The 18,543-nt window shown below is 35.8% G+C and overlaps 1 protein-coding gene across 2 annotated transcripts in view; it reads right to left on the reverse strand.

The window, feature by feature from the left end:
* Positions 1–18,543, reverse strand: part of LOC114049849 (HEAT repeat-containing protein 1-like) — a 58,097-nt gene that overhangs the window by 12,850 nt on the left and 26,704 nt on the right. For both annotated transcript variants that reach the window (XM_027871279.1, XM_027871278.1), the window contains exons 18-30: positions 16,157–16,337; positions 15,816–15,952; positions 15,244–15,436; positions 13,968–14,137; positions 13,175–13,336; positions 11,501–11,743; positions 10,762–10,893; positions 9,223–9,326; positions 8,037–8,180; positions 7,146–7,264; positions 6,936–7,057; positions 3,551–3,679; positions 1,113–1,343 (exon numbers count right to left, since the gene is read on the reverse strand). In XM_027871279.1, coding sequence (XP_027727080.1) covers positions 1,113–1,343; positions 3,551–3,679; positions 6,936–7,057; positions 7,146–7,264; positions 8,037–8,180; positions 9,223–9,326; positions 10,762–10,893; positions 11,501–11,743; positions 13,175–13,336; positions 13,968–14,137; positions 15,244–15,436; positions 15,816–15,952; positions 16,157–16,337 — 2,067 coding nt within the window. The remainder of the gene's footprint in view (positions 1–1,112; positions 1,344–3,550; positions 3,680–6,935; positions 7,058–7,145; positions 7,265–8,036; positions 8,181–9,222; positions 9,327–10,761; positions 10,894–11,500; positions 11,744–13,174; positions 13,337–13,967; positions 14,138–15,243; positions 15,437–15,815; positions 15,953–16,156; positions 16,338–18,543) is intronic.

Consider the following 18,543-nt stretch of genomic DNA (forward strand, 5'->3'; position numbering starts at 1 on the left):
CAAATTTATAAGAATACAAGAATACAAGTCATTCTCCAACTGATAAATGGTCAAAGAATATGTATGAATAGGCAGTTTTCGGATGAAGAAATCAAAAGCAATCTACAGTTATATGAAAAAATGCTCTAAATCACTAGTGATTAGAGAAATGCAAATTAAAACAACTCTGAGGCATCACTTCACACCTATCAGATTGGCTAGTATGACAGAAAAGGAAAATGATAAATGTTGGAGGAGATGGGAGAAAATTGGGACACTAATGCATTGTTGGTGGAGTTGTGAACTGATCCAACCATTCTGGAGAACAATGTGGAACTATGTCCAAAAGGCAATCAAATTGTGCATACCCTTTGATCCAGCAATACCACTACTAGTTCTGTATTCCAAAGAGATTAAAAAAAAAAGGTATGGTTAATGCAATAAAATTGAATTAACCCCTTATTCACTTGATGATTTTTCATTGCTTCCTCAACAAAACCATGCCCAAAGGATGAAGATTTGCCAGTAACGTGTAAAAGTAAAGTATAAGGAAAATGCCCTAAGTTCTGAAACCAATGCCAAAAAAAGAAGTCCTAAAAACTTTTTGAGCAATGAAAGCATGAATTGAATAGATGGATGTTCCTCTTAGGTGACTACTTAAAAAGGAACAACACATATTTGAATGTGTAAGTTCTGGCACATTTGTTTAAAAAACCAGTTTCACTACTCTACAGTTACATACATTTTGTTGTGTTATTCTCTACCTCCCACCCCCATACAAATGACTACAGAGTGGGTTTTAACATTTCAATCTGTTTCCATCTTAGTACTGTATTACAGCAATGATGCTTTCAGTCTAGGGAAGGGAAATAAAGTTGGGGGAGGTAAATTTTGTTGATACCAACACCTTAAAGCAGTGAAATATGAAAATTTTAAGCTAACTGTAGTTTTTAAAAGTTCATTGTTAAATGTTTTAAGTAAGCTATAGAAATAACCACAGACACATTTAAACTTAATATAATCTCAATCAAGAACAAGACTGTTAAATTTAAAACTTACACGTTAGGAAAATACCATAGATTCTCTGTGAAGCATTACCATCTTTCTCTCACTTCTGCACCCTGTATCCTCACCTTTTCTCCATGGGCAGCAACCAGCACTGTTTTAGTGACATACTGTTCAAAAAGCAACAGCAGGAGAATCCAGAGGAATTTCTCTGCACCGAGAGTATCCACAAGTTCTACAAGGATGGGCAGGCGCCTGTGCTCGGGAACATGAGGCAGAGCATCCACAAACACACTTATAATTTTAATCCCAACTTCTTCTATGTTCCTTGTGACATCTGCAGAGTCACCACTGTCTGCCTGTAAATCAACAAACAAGTGAAGAGTCAGAAAAAGCAAGTTTCTGCCTGATGAAGCAAATTGCTTCTCTGAGTCATGAGTCAAAAGAAAACAAAGTCCTAAAACCTAAAAATGAATATATAAGGAAATTTAACGACTAAGGCCCTACCAAGCCATACCTAGTAACTGCCTACTATGTGTGGTAAGGCATTGTGCTAACTGCATGAGGACACAAGGAAGTGTAAGCTATGGGCCCTCTAGCAAGAGGTCTACAATCTATATTAGAAAAATACAGAAAGGAAAGACGATAACAAACATTTAAAAGTCTGTAAGAACCAAATGAGTGGTAGCTTCATGGTAAAATGGAATGAGCCCTGAACTGCAGTTAGCAGAAGTATGGGTTCAAATCTCACTTGAACAGTTACTAGATACAGAATCATGGACAGGAAGCTAATTTAACTTAAAACTCTGGGGTTTTTTTCACATGTAAAACGGGGATGATAACTGAACCACCTTTGTCACAATGCCTTCAATGTGTACCAATTACCTTTTCTCCCATTCTTTCCCTTTGATTTCTGTTGAAGGTACTACCATCAGTCACCTACATGCACAACCTTAGAATCACCCTCAGCTCTTCCCACTCCCTCACTGCTCACATCCAATGAGTTGCTCAGACCAGTTGACTCTACCTCCACAATATAACTTGTATACATTCCCTAATCCCCATGAACCAGAACCACCCAAGATCAGTACCTCTTTATTTCTTGGAAAGACTATTGCAACAGACTCCTCTGTCTGGTTTCCTTGCCTCCAGTCTCTCCCCTCTCTAAAATACCCTTCATACAGTTATGGTACTTATGATAGACACAAATAAAGGTCTGAACATGTTACTCCCTTGCTCAAGAAAAATCAAGTGGAAAAAAAAATGGAGCAGCTAGGTGGTGCAGTGGATAGTGCACTGCCCCTAGAGTCAGGAGAACCTCAGTTCAAATTCAGCCTCAGACACTTGCTAGCTCTGTGACCTTGGGCAAGTCACTTAACTTTGACTGCCTTAAAGAAGAGAGAAAAGAAAAAGACAGAGAAAGAAAGTCAAGTGGATCCCTTTTGCCTCTAGGATAAAGTACAAATACCTGTTTGGCTTTTAAAGCCCTTCACAAGGGTTGTCTCTTACGGCATAGTAATAACATCAGCTAGCATTAATTATAGCATTTTAAAGGTGTGCAAAGCATTTTACATATGTAATCTCACTGGATTCTCACAACAACCCTATGAGGTAGGTGCTATTATTATCTCCATCTTATACATGAAAAAACTGAGGCCAGGAGCAGTTAAGTGACTCAAGGCATGGAGCTAGTAAGTATCTGAAGTAGGATTCAAGGTCAGATCTTCCCAAAAATCCTGTCTTCTATCCCCTACATGACTAAGTATTGCCCCCCCCCCCACTATCCTATGTTTCCACCAAAGTGGACTAATTGTTTACTGTTGCCTGTATGCAATATTCCATCCTCCATCTCTCTGCCTCCATTCAGGTTGTCCCCCATTCCTTGAATGAACACCCATCTTTTTCTCTGCCTAATAAAATCCAGTCTCCTTCTGAGATCAATTCAAGCCTCACCTCCTAGAGAAACCTATCTTAATTCACTTACTTGCTAGTGTTCTCCTGTCAAAAATGACTTTGTACATATTTTGCCTTTAATTTTCTATGTAATGTCGGTTCCCTTCAATAGCTTGTTGGCATCTGGGGAGCAGAGACTGTTTCTTGTCCTTCTACCCCAGAGCTTAGCAAAACATCTGACGCCCTGTAGGTACCTAATAAAGGCTTACTGAATTGCTGCCTAGCACAAACATATCTCTACCTTTTCTACAAGAATGGTATAAGATACTTTTCAATGTTTTGCATAATCTACAGCATTTTGCTGACCTACCAGTTTAAAAATCCTGCCAAAAAAGAAAATAATTTCCATGTAGCATGATCTATTCTTGACAAAGTATGCTGGTATTTTGTAACTACTATTTGCTTTTCTAGACACACATTAACCATTTCTTTAAGGCTTCACTGGTGTGGGCACTTCCTCCACCCATGCAGATTGCAACCATCTTTGGTCTTCCTTATACATTCAATGCCACAAATAGTCTTATTAGCCTAAAGGTTTTTCTGTGTCTTCCCCTAATGCCAGTTTTTGTGTTATGTCTCTGAAGGAAATGACAATGCTATGCAGATAACATACCTGGATAAGAGCAGGAATGACCATTTTCACTGTCTTCTTGATAACTTGAAAACTGTAAGTGTCATCAAGGCGCATAACATTGGCTCCCATGAATGTAAAAATGGGCATAATGTTGTGCAAAACTTTATCCTGAAAGGAAACAGATCATCACAATTGTCATCTTTAAAAATATCTTACAGAGGCAACGTGGCTTCTTAAACTATGACATGCACTTAAATACTTCAAGACAAATTATTGCCATGAAACAATATCTCTATTCAAAAATCTCATTTCATATATATATATATATGTATATTTATTTGTTGTTTATTTGTTTTGGCGAAGCAATCAGGGTTAAGTGACTTGCCCATGGTCACACAGCTAGTAAGTGTCTGAGGCTGGATTTTAACTCAGGCCCTCCTTACTCCAAGGCCAGAGCTCTAGCCATTGTGCCACCTAGCTACCCCCATATACATATACATATATACATATACATATATATATATATATTTTTTTTTTTTAAACGATCTATTCAGGTACCTCTAATGCCATTTGTAATTAAGACTCATCACTCATGAGCTGCTAAGAGGGATCAGCCATCCAAAGTAATTTATAATTTTATGATTTAATGTAAAATAATTTAAACCAGTGTATTCATGAAATTTGGCATGTATAGTTCATTTGTGGCTTTCACAGAAAAAAAATAGGCTGCTGCTATGAGAAAAATAGCCTAGAATACTCTGATGTGATGCCAAATTGAAGACTGAGACTAAGATGTTTGGTTTCAAGCCAAATTCAATGTGAGCTGATAAAGGAAAAATTAAGAATCAGCAAGAAAAGCAACCAGTTGTACCTTAGGCACTTAATTCTTTTTAAGGTTGTTCCAAAACATGTTTCCAATTAATAGCTGGTCAGTACTTTGAATAACAAGCTAGACTTTTGGTAAAGAAAATGTACAGTTATAAAGTTGTGGATGTACACACGAGACCCTCCGCCTAAATCTCAGGTAAAGCACACAATCTGTACCTCAGATTAAGGCACGTGACCAAAACTTCCTGCTGTCTCCTGGCAGAATACCTAAAATACAATTTGGGACCTTTTTTGGAGACATAATTAGCCCTTTTCAAAGGTTCAGTAGTTAACATTTCCCTTGCTGCTGATTTTCTACCCACAAATGATATACATGTATAAATCCTACATTTATATTTCTTTCTGGTAGGGGGAGGAAATAAGCATTTAGATAGCACCTTGTATGTGCCAAAGCACTGTGCTATCGTAAATGCCTAAGGCAGGGATGGGGAACCTATGGCCTCGAGGTCACATATGGCCCTTTAGGTCCTCAAGTGCGGCCCTTTGACCGAATCTAACTTCGTGGCCAGCCTTGAGCCCAGAGGTTCCCCACCCCGGTCTAAGGCCTATTTTAAACTCAGGCCTTCCTAACTTCAGGTGTACCGTTCTACCAGTTGCACCTCTAAAAGTTCCTCAGTTAATTAAACTTTGATTCACTTATCTACAGAACTAACTACAAAACAGCTCTGCATGTGAAACATTAAGTTAGCGCAGCATTTTCCAAACAGAACACTTTTAAGGACTGAAATTCTGAAACCATAACCGCTGAGTGGAGAGATGGGGTAGGAGTAGGGGCAAAGAAGGGGCCTAGAACATTCCAGGGACACAGAGGGAAGGAAGATATTAGAGCAAAGCAAGAAATCAAGCCTACTATTTTCATTCTGAGAAATTATCATATGTAATAAGCACTTTAATGTGTAACTTCTTTTCTTTTTTTGAGGATCAAGAAAGACCTCACATAGGAGGTAACATTTATCATTAACATTTTTATTTAAAGTTCTGAGTTCCAAATTCTATCCCTCCCTCCTTCCCCTTCCCACTCCCTGAGATGGTAAGCAACCAGATACAGGTTATACATGTGCAATTATGTAATAAATTTTCATATTTAATGTGTAATTTCATATGGAACATTTTAGAGCACTGAAACTCTAGAACAGAAATCTTCAATGGGGGTTATATCCCACCCTCCCTACAAAAGCAAACTACTATACTGGGACTATCACACAATTCTACCTCCTTCCCCCATCATGTCACAAATCCCACCACTCCTTCCCCTCCTGCAGCTATAGAGGTGCTGTGGATACTCAGATCATTGTCACTGCCTCACACTAAAGAGGGAGGTTTGAGCTTATACAGCTGCAGGAAAGGAAGGAGGGGTGGGATCTGCAATGTAGACCTCATGACCATAGCCAGTCTCTTCCCCTGCCCCCTTCCCCCCCAATCCAAACTTCTTCATAACTTCCTATCTCTGTTGAGGGTAACACTGTCTTTCCAGTCTCCCAGGTATGACTCCTAACAGTCATTATCCTTGACTCAACTCACCTGAAAGAGCATCTTTAAAATTACAAATGATCTTTAAGTGACAAACTGATGGCCTTTTCTTAACCTTCCTGACCTCTGCTGCAGCTGACAGTTAACCACTCTTATTGAAGAGTTATAGACCCTTCTCTGGGGTCACCTATAAAAACTCTCATATCGGCACACTATAAATACCTGGAAGCAGAATTTTCTGACCTATTAAAAAATCTTCCAAATGAAGAGTTTCAGTGAGTACTGAATCCATTTATTAAAAATATAAAAATACAACATCTTCTAATTAGTTAGCAAGAATGACTAATTGGCAGCAGAGATTTTTTACTAGCCAAATTTCAACAAAACTTTTACATAATTGGTGTAAGTGTTGAAAAACTGGCTATCTGCTATAAAAATATTTTAATAACTAGGAAAGTAATGATTCTGTTTCACAGCCATAAGAAAGTTTAAACTATCCCTTAAATGTAACAGAAAACAAGATACTGATCTAAACAAATCAGTAAATACCTAATAAAGGATAATTTACATTATCTGAATGTAAGCTCCTCAAGATAGAAGCTATGTGTCATTTTTGTATTTGTACTCTCAGTACCCAGAACTGTGGCTGCCTGGGATATAAGGCACCTAAATGCCTCATTATTTAAGAACTATCAAATCGCCTTTAAATCACAACTTCCCTTTAACTAAAATAATTTCAGCCTTAAAATGTTAAGCTAGCTATAAGATTAAAAGGATGTCTACCCTTTCCTAAATATTTCTGTATTTCAAATGTCCTAGAATTTTCGTGGAAATCTTTCACAGTAGAGAATATGAGGTAGTAGTAGTGGAGAGAGGGCTGGATATGCAACCTGTGTCTGACACACACTTGCTGTGTGATCATGTCCAAGATAGTCAAGCTCTCTGAGCCTCTTACCTCAATTACAAACTGAATTGCTCCACCTGATAGGACTGTTGTGAGCAAAGCATTTAAAAAGTCGTAGAGTATTACGAAAAAAACAAAAACAAAAACAAAAAATCCACTTACAGGAAATATTCCAGCAACAGCACCCAAAAGCAAGAATGCATGGTGATGTGTTTGAGGCATCTCTGAAAGCCGCACACACTGAACTAACAATTCTACATTGAACTTTTCTTCATCAAGAACACCTATAGAGGGAGGAGATAAAAGCTTAAAATGGGTAGACACATAGATGTATCCTTGAAGCATCCCCTACCCTTAGAATGCTGCACCTACCTTTAGGGAGCTTAGAACCATCTGGGGATAGTTTTTGGCAGATATTGAGCAGACAGCTAAGAATCAGCTGTTTGGTATATTCCAGATTTCCCTGCTCTAGTGGCAAAGTTTCAAGACATCTTCAGATTTTAGTCCAAGTGATGATGAGGAATAAAAAAGTTGTACAATTGTTGTCAGTGTCCATTAGAAATCATAGATCATAACAGGTTTCATAAAAATCAAACAGAAATGACTAAAATAAGAAAACCAGCACTTGCTAAGTTTACTGCAGTCTTCTCTAAACCCTTCCAAGGAGTTTAATGGCAAATTTGCTACTCTTCTCACATTGCAAAGAAAATGAGGGCAGAGAGAATCTCCATCTATCTAGTTCTGCAGAAGGAAATGTCGGAGGTATATTGTATTGATACTCATGATTCATTTAAGTTTCAAAAACTATCCACTCAAGATCCTATATCTAGGAGAATATAAACAGTAATACCAAACTATATCTGTCTCTCATATTTAACCTCCACCCAAACTTTTGTATTTACACAATAAAGCCCAAAGAAGTGACAGGCACATGCTCTAGGTTCATCTAATAGAATGCCAGAAAGCAGAATGGACTGTGTTCAATGGTCACTCACTTAGTCCAAAACTAAGGTAAATTTGAACTTTCTAGTGGTTCTTAGCCAAGGACTTCCCAACACCACCCTTTTGGCTACATTCTTTTTATTTTCCCATTATCTTGTTTGCACAAATGGTAGCCACTTCTATAAGCAATACAAACTGAAGTCTCATACTATGTTGGAGGTAAGTAAGAACAAGAGAATAATGACAATTCTCAGGCAGGTGTTAGAATTCTGCTCTCTAATGGACTATAATTAATTAAAAGACATTTTAAGAGTGATTTACCTGGAGAGTAAATTAAAAAGACATGGCACTAATAACTGAGGACTTTTCAGTTTCTTTTTGTGCTGCAGTAATTCTAAGATGAGGGTTACTCTCTGCCAGTAAGCACTGCCAACATCTTGTACAGGCTCTGTATCTTGTAGTTTTCTGCAACAGGAGTAAAAAATTATTCTTAGAATAAAAAGAAAGAACATAAGCAAACATGAAAATATTGGATAAAAACTGATTAAAAAAAAACACCACATAGCTAGAATAAGAGAAATTTTTTAGTAAGGGAAAATGGTTGCATCAAACATCTGATTGATTGCACATATGCTTACATGTGGAACTGACAATAATAGAAAAAAGATAACACCTATATGAAAAATTGCTCCAAATGACAAACAAGAGAAAAAGAAATTAAAATACTTCTGAGGAATTGACAATAAAAGGCAGTTCTACTATATGCTAGAGGAGTTGTGTGAAGATGAACACGCTAATACAATGCTGTTAGAAATGCCAACCATTCTGGAAAGAAATTTGGAAGCATATGAGACTACGAGCTTAAAATTCATACCCTTTGACCCAGGCTATATCCCAAAGAGGCCAAAGTTAGAAAGGCCACATACATACAAAAATATTAATAGTAGTAAACTTTTGTGGGGAAAAAAAAAAAAAGTAAAGTAAATATTGGTGCCACAGACTGGGGAATGGCTGAACAAATTGTGGCATATAATGGAATGGAATATTACCACACAATAACAATCAACTATATGAGGAATTTATAGATACATCAGAGATTTCTAAGACCTCATACACAGAGACACAAACAGAATCAGAATATATGTAATGACTACAATAAAATGAATGGAAATAATACAAAAGACAACTAAACTCTAATTAATTATAATGACTAAGTTAACTTTTTCCTCAGTAAAAAAGAAGAGAGTTCCAAGGGGAGAACACTGGCACTGAATGTGAATATATGCTGCCAGACACAGTCATTGTGTCTTGCTGGCTGGCTTGTTTTAAGCGTTTTATTTTGTTATCAGAGTGGGTTCAATTGTGGAGTGAAGGTATATTGGAAAAAAACAAATGTAAAAACAAACGGCATCAATTAAACTCTAATTACATAAATAGTTGAAAAAGTTAGGTAATGTACAAAAAACAAGAACAAAATAATTTTTCTTAAAGAGTTCAGAATTCTTACTTCTGTTGCATTTTTTGCCTTCTTGTTTGCTGAACTGTACCCAGGGACTTGGCTTTCTCTGGTGGCTCTAGTTCTAATCGGATTTGTTCAGCATCAACAGAAATCTGAAATTATGTTAAAGTAAGAATTACCAATAATTTCCATTTCTAGGATAAACAAGTACAATGAATATACGTATTTTAAAAGCCACAAATAACTAGTTGCTTTTAATCGCCTTCATCTACTCATTAATTTAAAAAAAAAAAGGAAAGATAATTCTATCAAGTTATTTTGAATTTAAATTAGACTAACTGACCTGTCATGTTTAAAGAAAAATTAGTCTCTTATTTAAAGGGATTAAAGCTGTCCAAAAAGCAGGACGCTAAGTATTGAGTTCTTTATCATGGGAGTTTCAAACTGTGTGCTAATCTGATTAACTCATCTATGGGGGACTTATGAAATATGGGTAAGAATAAGAGTTTGCAAAATTGCATAGGTAGAGAGTATTACCACACTGATAGATTTGAGTTTGATTCAATCAACAGATCAAAGATCTTCCCTGGTGCTAATCCACCTGGCAGGTGTAGAAAATGTTTAAAAACAAAGATAAAACCAACTAGAACTACATTTGCTCACCTGTAGTCAACTTGATTTTATGAATTAGAAATCTCTTTTTTTAACCATGTTTGTATCTATATAACCAGTGTCAGGTCCCTCATGTAAGAGAATTCTACAGTATACCAAACAAATGTTCTTTAGTTTCTCTTCAGCATCTGTTCAAACCCAAGGCGGGGATTTGGGGGGGGGGGGGGGGAAGACAAGCCCTGAAAATATCTAGAAGTGTGCAGGACACTGTGAAGGATGATGTTAAGGAAATCAATATTTAAGGAAATGAATTTTAAAGAAAAGTTTGGCTGGTCACAATATTTAAAGATATCCCTGTTTCTACAGGTAATTGAATCCCAAATCCCAGCTTTCCCTTGCCCCCAATAAAGCATATTGTCTTTCTGTCATACTCACTATCTCTCCATTCTGGTTTGTGTTACTTAATTCTATTTCCACATCCATAGCTGATTAACAATGCCATTCAGCGTTCATCTACAGTACCATTGTACTTGTTCTTAATCCCATTATTCACTTTATCATATGTGTCACAATCCTGGCCCTTTCAGTTCCCCCAGGTCAAACTGTAAACTACCGACCACTATTTTTGGCATACAATTCTACAATCTATTATGTACTACTTAATAGAAGTCTGATCCAGACTAAATACTAACAAATGGTTAAACTATAAATGAAAAAATGGGTATCAGAAACTAATTAGAAAGGTCCACACTTCATGTTTCCACAGATACCAATATATTTCCGTTTCCTATAAGATTTAAGTCCTTTTGTTGCCCCCAAATCAATCAATCAATTAATTAATAATAACCCCAATACAAGGAAGACTGAGATAAGGAAAAGAGGTACAATCAAAGAAATGAAAATGAAGAATACTCAAAAACGTTCTAAACTATAACAATACTGGGTAATACGGCTCTAAAAAGGCCATAAACTTACTGTTTTAAAAACACTGTTAACAGTTTGTGCACATAGAGTATTTCTGCAATTCAAAAGTAAATCAAACAGCATTCCCAAAAGCTTCTGTTGAACTTTTTCATCTGATATAGCAGCAAAGAATGGTTTTGTAATCTAAAAATAGCAAAAAGAAATCACATGAAATCAAATTCCTAAGAAGCCTTCTTATATAGCTTTATCATATTGTTAAAAAATAATGTATGCCCATTCCATGTCATGTAACTTCTATACAATTTAATAGCAAGTCGAGAATCAACCTGATGAGAAACTTCACCAAAATGAGTGAGGTTGATATCAGAACAGCAAACACACTGTCCCATCACTGGGGCTATACCTGAAGCTTTTTCAGCTTGGATGAGCTTGCTGCCAGAACTTTTGCTTCTCTTTTTTGTTATACTTCAGCAATTGAATCATCTCCATGTTAGGATGAGGAATTAGAGAAGGATTTTAATGGACAATTATAAAGTTTTTTAAATTAAATGAAATCTTAAACTCTGCATATTTCTTTAGAACCTGTCCATCACAGTGATCACTAAATAAAATCCATTCCATATTTTAAAACATTCAAACACCATTCAAGAACTTCATTTGTTCATTTGGTCATTCAAAATACACCACATATCCAATTCCTGAAACGTGCAAATGCATTGTGCTCCAGGACTAGGAGTGATAAAGGGAAAAGCAAACTTTAAAATCTAGATTCTCATTAGAAAACACCAACCTTTCCAAGTGCAAGGATCTGGAATGTTGGCATCCCTTTGAAGACTTCTTTTGTTGTGTGCACAGCTTTTATGAATACATCTAAACTCTGTGGGTCCTTGTGTAAGAGAGAAGCTGAATGCTCATTGTACTTCCCAAGGGCAAGGTGCAAAATGACAGCTTCATCCTTCAGTATTGTAGGGGGTTCCTTTAGGATTTTCTCCAGCAACTGATCAATTGTGGGCAACAGCTGAGAAAGCACCATCTAACAATTGGGAAAAGCTATTAAGTTCAAATGACATACACCTCTACTTGTTACATAAGAACATTATCAATCATCAGAAAAATCTGGCATGGGAAGTAGCCCAGGAGAAGATCTCAAGGAAGTGATAGGATCTTCAAAAAATAGAAAGAGCTAAAGAGTATCAGGAATATTTTGAGAGAACTTGAGAATGGATTCCACTAGGAAGCACTGAGGTCTTAACAGCCATCTTCTGAAATGTAGGTCTTTCAGGTGAACAGAGCAATCCCCATGGCCATAATGATCCTAATAATCCTAAAGAACAGGACTCTTTTGTTCCTCAGGTTAGGTTAAGAAGAGGGTATCAGAACATCTGTTCAAATTATACTGTACACTTTGGTTTAAAGATGCTAATAAATCACAAACATTAAGCACTGATTCAAACCTTTTGCCTTTGGAAGCACTGTTAGTATGCTCCTGCTAGCTAAAAATTCCAGTAAGTATTTTTCCGATTAGCTGAACAAGTGACACTAAATTTTTGAAGACCTCTTGTTATCCATTATTCTCTCTTTCAGGATTTAAGTATAATTCAAAAACTTCTATTTTACCTACAAACTAAAAGTACAGAATGTTGTTCATTAAGTTCATGACAAAGAATAATTACATTTTAGAAAATCTGTGACCATATGTATTTTTAACTAGAACATTAAGTTGTTTTTCTTTTAAATAAACCTTTGTCACCTTTCCTTGAAGTGTGCAAATATTTAAAAAATGACATATAGAACATATTAAATTACTATATTGAGATTACTCTTTCTGGATGGAATATAATTGATTTATACTTCATATATCTGCTCAAACTTGTAAGATTAAAATAACAGGTAGTAAAAGAGGGTTTTAACCTAATATTAATACCAGTATATAGTTCTCTTTATTGTTTCTATGTTATGTTTCCTGCTAAAACTATTAGTGAAGGTCATAGAAAAGGTTCTAGAATGTGGTATTATGAAAATTGATGTTGTAATAATAATAATAATAACAGTAACAACAACGTATATTTGTAAAATACTTAAAGGTTTGCAAAGCATTTTCCTCATAACAACATGAGGTATCTTGATAGTCCAAGTATAATTACCAAACTGAGACTGGAAATTCTCAGACACACACACCCTTCAATATGCAGGAGTAATATGCTTGTTTAAAACAATCCCTGGAAATTCTCTCTCTCACCCCCCCCCCCCACCCCTTCAATATGCAGGCGTAATATGCCTGTTTAAAATAATCCCTCCTACCCTCCTCCAAAACAACATTCAACACTTCCTCTCTCTACAGTCAATGTCCCCTTCCTGTTACTTCTCAAGGTAATTAAAATAAAATTTCCCCTATACACATCAGTTACCACAATATTTTGATAACACCAGAATCAAAGTATATTTCTCATTAAAATATACACACCTCACTATTGACTTCCTGAAGAATTTTCATCAAGTTTTTTGCAATATAGGATGGACACCTATGTACACAATACAGAAGATGTTTTAAGGCTTCAGTCAACTTCTGGTGGTGAGATTTCAGCTTTTTTCCCATTTGTAGATCCTCAAATAAAGTATTCAAATCCTAAAACATTAAAAGGTAAAACACAAAAATAGTATATGTAGGGTCTTCAAATGGTACAAGTGCTAATTTCAAAAAACAATCAACCAAATGACAATTTAACATTATTTCACTAATAATTTGCCATTTTTTGTGTGTAGTTGGCTCACAGGTGATACTGCTGGCTAACAGGACACTACAAGCATATGTTATCTAACAGCAAATGCCAATTATTCCCAATTATTTAACTCAGGGGGAAATGTATCTTGTTATCATAAAAATGTTTAAATAACATTTAATAATCTCAGTAATAAATATTGCAAAAATTAAATTTTTCCATAGATTTGATAGCCTAGCTCTTAAATATTTAAATGGCTTCTTAATAATGTCTTTTGGCACTTCTTTAAATTTCCAATTATATCTCCCCATTTATTCATATTATGAAGAGTTTTTTTTGAATTATATTTTCTATTATATAAATTTCTGTGAAGCAACTGATCAAATTTCTCATGAAATAAGATGAAAATTCTATTTATATAGCTTTTAACTAGCAGGTCAGAGGAAAAGACTTGACTTCACATATGTATATAAAATCTCTCTCCTCCCCCCTACCCCCCAATCTATCTACTTATACAACGCTAATGGGAAGATTCACCTGTGCTACATAGGTAGCATCTGAAATAATCTCTTCTTCTTTCTGGACTAGATGTTGTATTATTGGTTGAAGTGGAGACTCTACTTCATGTAAGGCCTGGAGGCAGAGAATGGCAGCCCTTCGTACTTCTCTTATAGGACTTCCCAAATTTATGAGTAAACATATCACCACTGAGGAAAAAGAATAATGTCAGGCACGCATTACAATAAAGCTCACATATGTAAACACCAAATACAGGACAGGAAAATCTGAAACACTTTTTAAAGGAATCGAATATTTTATAACTTGAGAAGCTAAATCTGTGTCAACTGTGGCATTTTCAGAAATTTTTGTTTTCCTTAATTCAACAACATGTTCAATTCAACCAACATTCATTGAGTTGACTGACTACTGTCTACTATGTGCATGGCACTGTACCAGGAACTAAAGAAATAAAAAACTTGAGTCATACACAGAGTACACAAAGTCCTTGCCCTCAAAGGATTTATTAAATCAGCGAGTGAGGAGAGAAGAGATAAGACACATACACAATGTGTACGGAACAGGTTAAACAGAGTGGAATGAAAAATTCAGGAAAGGAAAGATTAAGAAAGGCTTCATGAAGGAGGCAAAACTTAAACTAAAATAATGCATCCAATCAGGAAGCTGAGGTGTATTTCTCATCTTCCAAATCCCAGTGAATATATTTAGTCATAGCTAAGACTCTAGCTACGGGTGGGGAACCTGCTCTAGCCAGATATCTTATATCTTGTATAAGAAGCCAACACCCAAGCCTTTTTACATCAGATTGACTCATAAAATCAGGAAAAAGAACTCCACTTACTGTGAACAGAAACTTCTAAAGTTACTAGCTCTCTTCAAATAAATTAGTTCCCAACACAAACAAAGCTGTACTTAACTGACAATTTATCCTTAGCTGACTTCTTTCCTATAAAACTGTTATCCTTCTTAAAGAAAGTTGCTGGCATATCTCGTTTCTATAACATTATAGCATTATACATGAAGATTATTTTTCAAAGTTTTGAAGTGATTCCCTGCTCCCACCACTCTAGTGGAACCAAGATACTTTCCCTTTTGACTAGGAAAGGCAGTGGTGGTGGAAGGGGATTGCTGAAAACCTAAGGGCCAATTACAGCAGCTTCAAGTATGTAAGGGTATTATAAGTATGCTTGTATTAATTTGAACCTTTCTGAACTCCAACAGCAACTACAACTTACACAAACTAGGGAAGGGAAAAATATGTTAACATGGTTACGAAAAATGACAATTTTAATACCTGGAGAAGATGTTGATGCCAGGTATTTTTTCTTCTGTATAGTCTGGCTTGATAGCATTGCACGCCCTATGTAAAGAGCTTGAGTCTGTAGTATTGTCTTCACAGTATAGTTAAGTGGATTTGAAAGGCTACAGTTATAGGTCCATAAAAGTGAAAAGAACTTAAATAGCTCAAAAACATCTTCTAAATGTACCTAATTAAAACAAAAGGAAGTTTAGTTTTCTTCAAATTACCAGCTAACATATTCCCAAATATCATTTTCACTGCAGCACTGTGTGTACTAGGAAATATATGTTAGCAAAAAATATATATTAAAAAAATTCCTGTATTTGAGCAGAGCTGCAATTTCTGAATTATAGCACAAGTAAAATTTAAAATTAAAAAAAAACAAAACAAAACAAAACAAAACAAGAAACAGGCTTAACTAAAATCCTTTTCCTGGAAAATAGATATTGAAATGAGAAATGTCTAAAATTGTAGAAGATAACTTAATTCTTTAATACTATTTTTTGTTTTCCATAGGATATAAAATTACTTTAGCTGAAACAGGTTTCAGAATAACAATGAAGTACCTTTAAGAAAAGGTTCATCAGAACTCTGAAGTGAAGGGCATCAGCACCAGCAATAATAACTTCAAATATCTGGATCAATAAGTGCAGATAGTCTCGGCTATCTTCTTTCATATGTTCAGGATTCCACCACTTATCATCTAATGGGCATGAAACACGTGTGAGGTATGAAATAATCCGCAAATCTAAGAACATGATGAGTTTGCAATGGCTAAACACAGCAAGAAATTTTTCACCCAAGAAAAAGAACAATTTTCTAATTATAACACAAATAATTCGCACATCTAATTTTTCTTAACTGGTTTCTAAGACAATCATATCTAAAAATATTCACAATGATTTACCTTTAAGAAAAGATTTAGGAGGCTTCAAGACTTGAATAAAGTTTTTCAACGAAAAGGCAAACATAACTGCATCTTCCACAGCAATCATCTGACCTCTGTTGAGCTTTTCTACATACTGAATCCATATCTCCACTGGTATTCCTTTGTCTAACAGTTCAGAATGACATTCAAAAGAGATTTCCTGAATTGGTAAAATAAAAGGAAAAGTAGTCCACTGTGATTTTAAATACAAATTAAAAAAAAAATTTTTGTTTTTGCATCCTAGAGCCATTTATTATTTACATGTTGGGACACAGAAAGTAGCAAAGTCAGAGTTTCCTTATTTTCCTAAAAATGAGACCAGCCAAAGAAATTTTTTTTTTCTACTTAGAGTTCACCAATTTATTTGAATAAGGGAAAGTAGTGACTGGAAAATGAAAAAAGGAGGAACAAAATCTCCTCTACATGAAGTAAAAATAATAGGGTTCCCCAAAGATTCCCGAGAGGATGAAGGCTCATTCAACATTTTAAAAAATTTATATGGAAGAAGGAATGTACAGTCAAACCTCTTTTTGCATACATTACTAACATTTTTGGGTCAATGAAACAGTAGCTCGAAGGTGATGTCACCTCTAGAAAATGAAGAAAAGAAAATGACACATAAGAATCAATCTAGGTATATGTGGAAGAAAAAAAATCCAAACTACCCTAATAAAATGGTGAGCTCAGAACTATTCATTATGACCTTGGAAAAGGATAAATTATTCCCTAAAAATATTGGCTTAATGGGAACTGTGGTAAGAAGAGAAGGAAGGAGAGACGGATAAGACAAAAAAAAAAAAACATCAGGAAGGGTACTGGAAAAACTTGGGGGTTCTCTATATCTGAAATACTATGTGGTAGTGTCACAACACCTCAAGAGAAATAAAAGGTAAAGGAAGTTTAGAAAAGTAAGTAAACAAAAGCATGAGAAATGGCAAAGATATTGTAGATAGACTGCAAAGAGAATTGCTGAGTGGCTGCGAGGACAAGAAGAATATGGACAATCACCAAATTCTGGAATGTGAATAAAAGGGCACCAGGACAGAAATATGAAACAATGTGCAACTTTATACAAAGAGGGGGTAAGCCATAGACTTTGCTAATCTAGGAGGAGGTAAAGGATGGAAATACATTTTTTTAAAAGGGCTGAGGCAAAGTCTTAGGTTATAGATTCACAATGGGTAATGCATCTAAAGATGTCCCTTTTATGCTACATTAATTATATGGCCAAGCATATCCTGTACTACTTATTGCTACCTCCACAATTATTTGTCTATGATCATCACTCAATGACATTTCCTCTTCTGAGGAATATTTTTAAGAACCATGCAGTCAGTCCACATCACCTTCTCCTCATTTTTATTATCTTCATCTACAGACCTTGAGGTGGTTCTCCCAACTTTTTCCAAAATCTGAACCCCTATCTTAGAGCTCTCTCTCCACACCTTCCCACCCAGTTCATTAGCTCAGCCACTTCCTACTCAGGCCGGTGAATTCCTCATAAATTTACTTCTCAATTCCTCACCTCTTAAAATCTAATGATTTTCTCTACCCCATTTCAGTCTCATAATATGAACATCAGACTCCATCATTTCACGTGAAATTCCATTCAGACCAGTCTCATACCCTTCTACCTTTTTTTGCTCTCATACTTTCCCTAAACCTGATTTTCACCTTCATCATGCTCTATAACCCAATGTTCTATCCTATTACCCCAATTTATCTCCTCCGCTCTGGCTTTGCTTCTTCTATAATGAGGTTTATCCAAATGGTTAGACACTTTAACGTTTCACTAGCTATGACTCCCAGATCCTTTGTGTCCTGATGTTCCACTTTTCCAGACCTGAGAATACTGTTCCTTAAAAACCACACTTTCTAGTTTCTCCAGTCCTGCTCCATGGGTGATAAATATGGATAGAGGAAAAAAAATAACAAAATCAATCTAGTTTAACCTACTACAATACGTTATATAACCTTAGCTGAGCCCTTACTTTTGCTCAACAATCTTGTTCCACCATTTTCAACTGAAAATACTTCCTACATTTTATACCTTCATGTCTTTACTCACTCAGGTCCCTATGACTAAATTGTGTCTTATTACCTGATGAATTCCTACTCACCCCTTAAAAGCTAACTCAAGGGCCACCTCCCTCCATGAAGCTTTCCATAATGTTCCTATTCAGAACTCACAAAACACTGTTTTCCACTTTTCTAACATATTGAGCATACACTGTTTCTCACTACAGCTCTGTGTGTGTCATACTGGGTAGTTATGTGTTGCAGAAGACAGAGTGCTGGGCCTGGAGTCAGGAAGACTGTTCTTTCCGAGTGCAAATCTGGCCTCAGACAGTTACTAGCTGTGTGAC

Source organism: Vombatus ursinus, unplaced genomic scaffold (genome assembly GCF_900497805.2).
Source record: "Vombatus ursinus unplaced genomic scaffold, bare-nosed wombat genome assembly UNPS02014798.1, whole genome shotgun sequence".
Taxonomy (NCBI): domain Eukaryota; kingdom Metazoa; phylum Chordata; class Mammalia; order Diprotodontia; family Vombatidae; genus Vombatus; species Vombatus ursinus.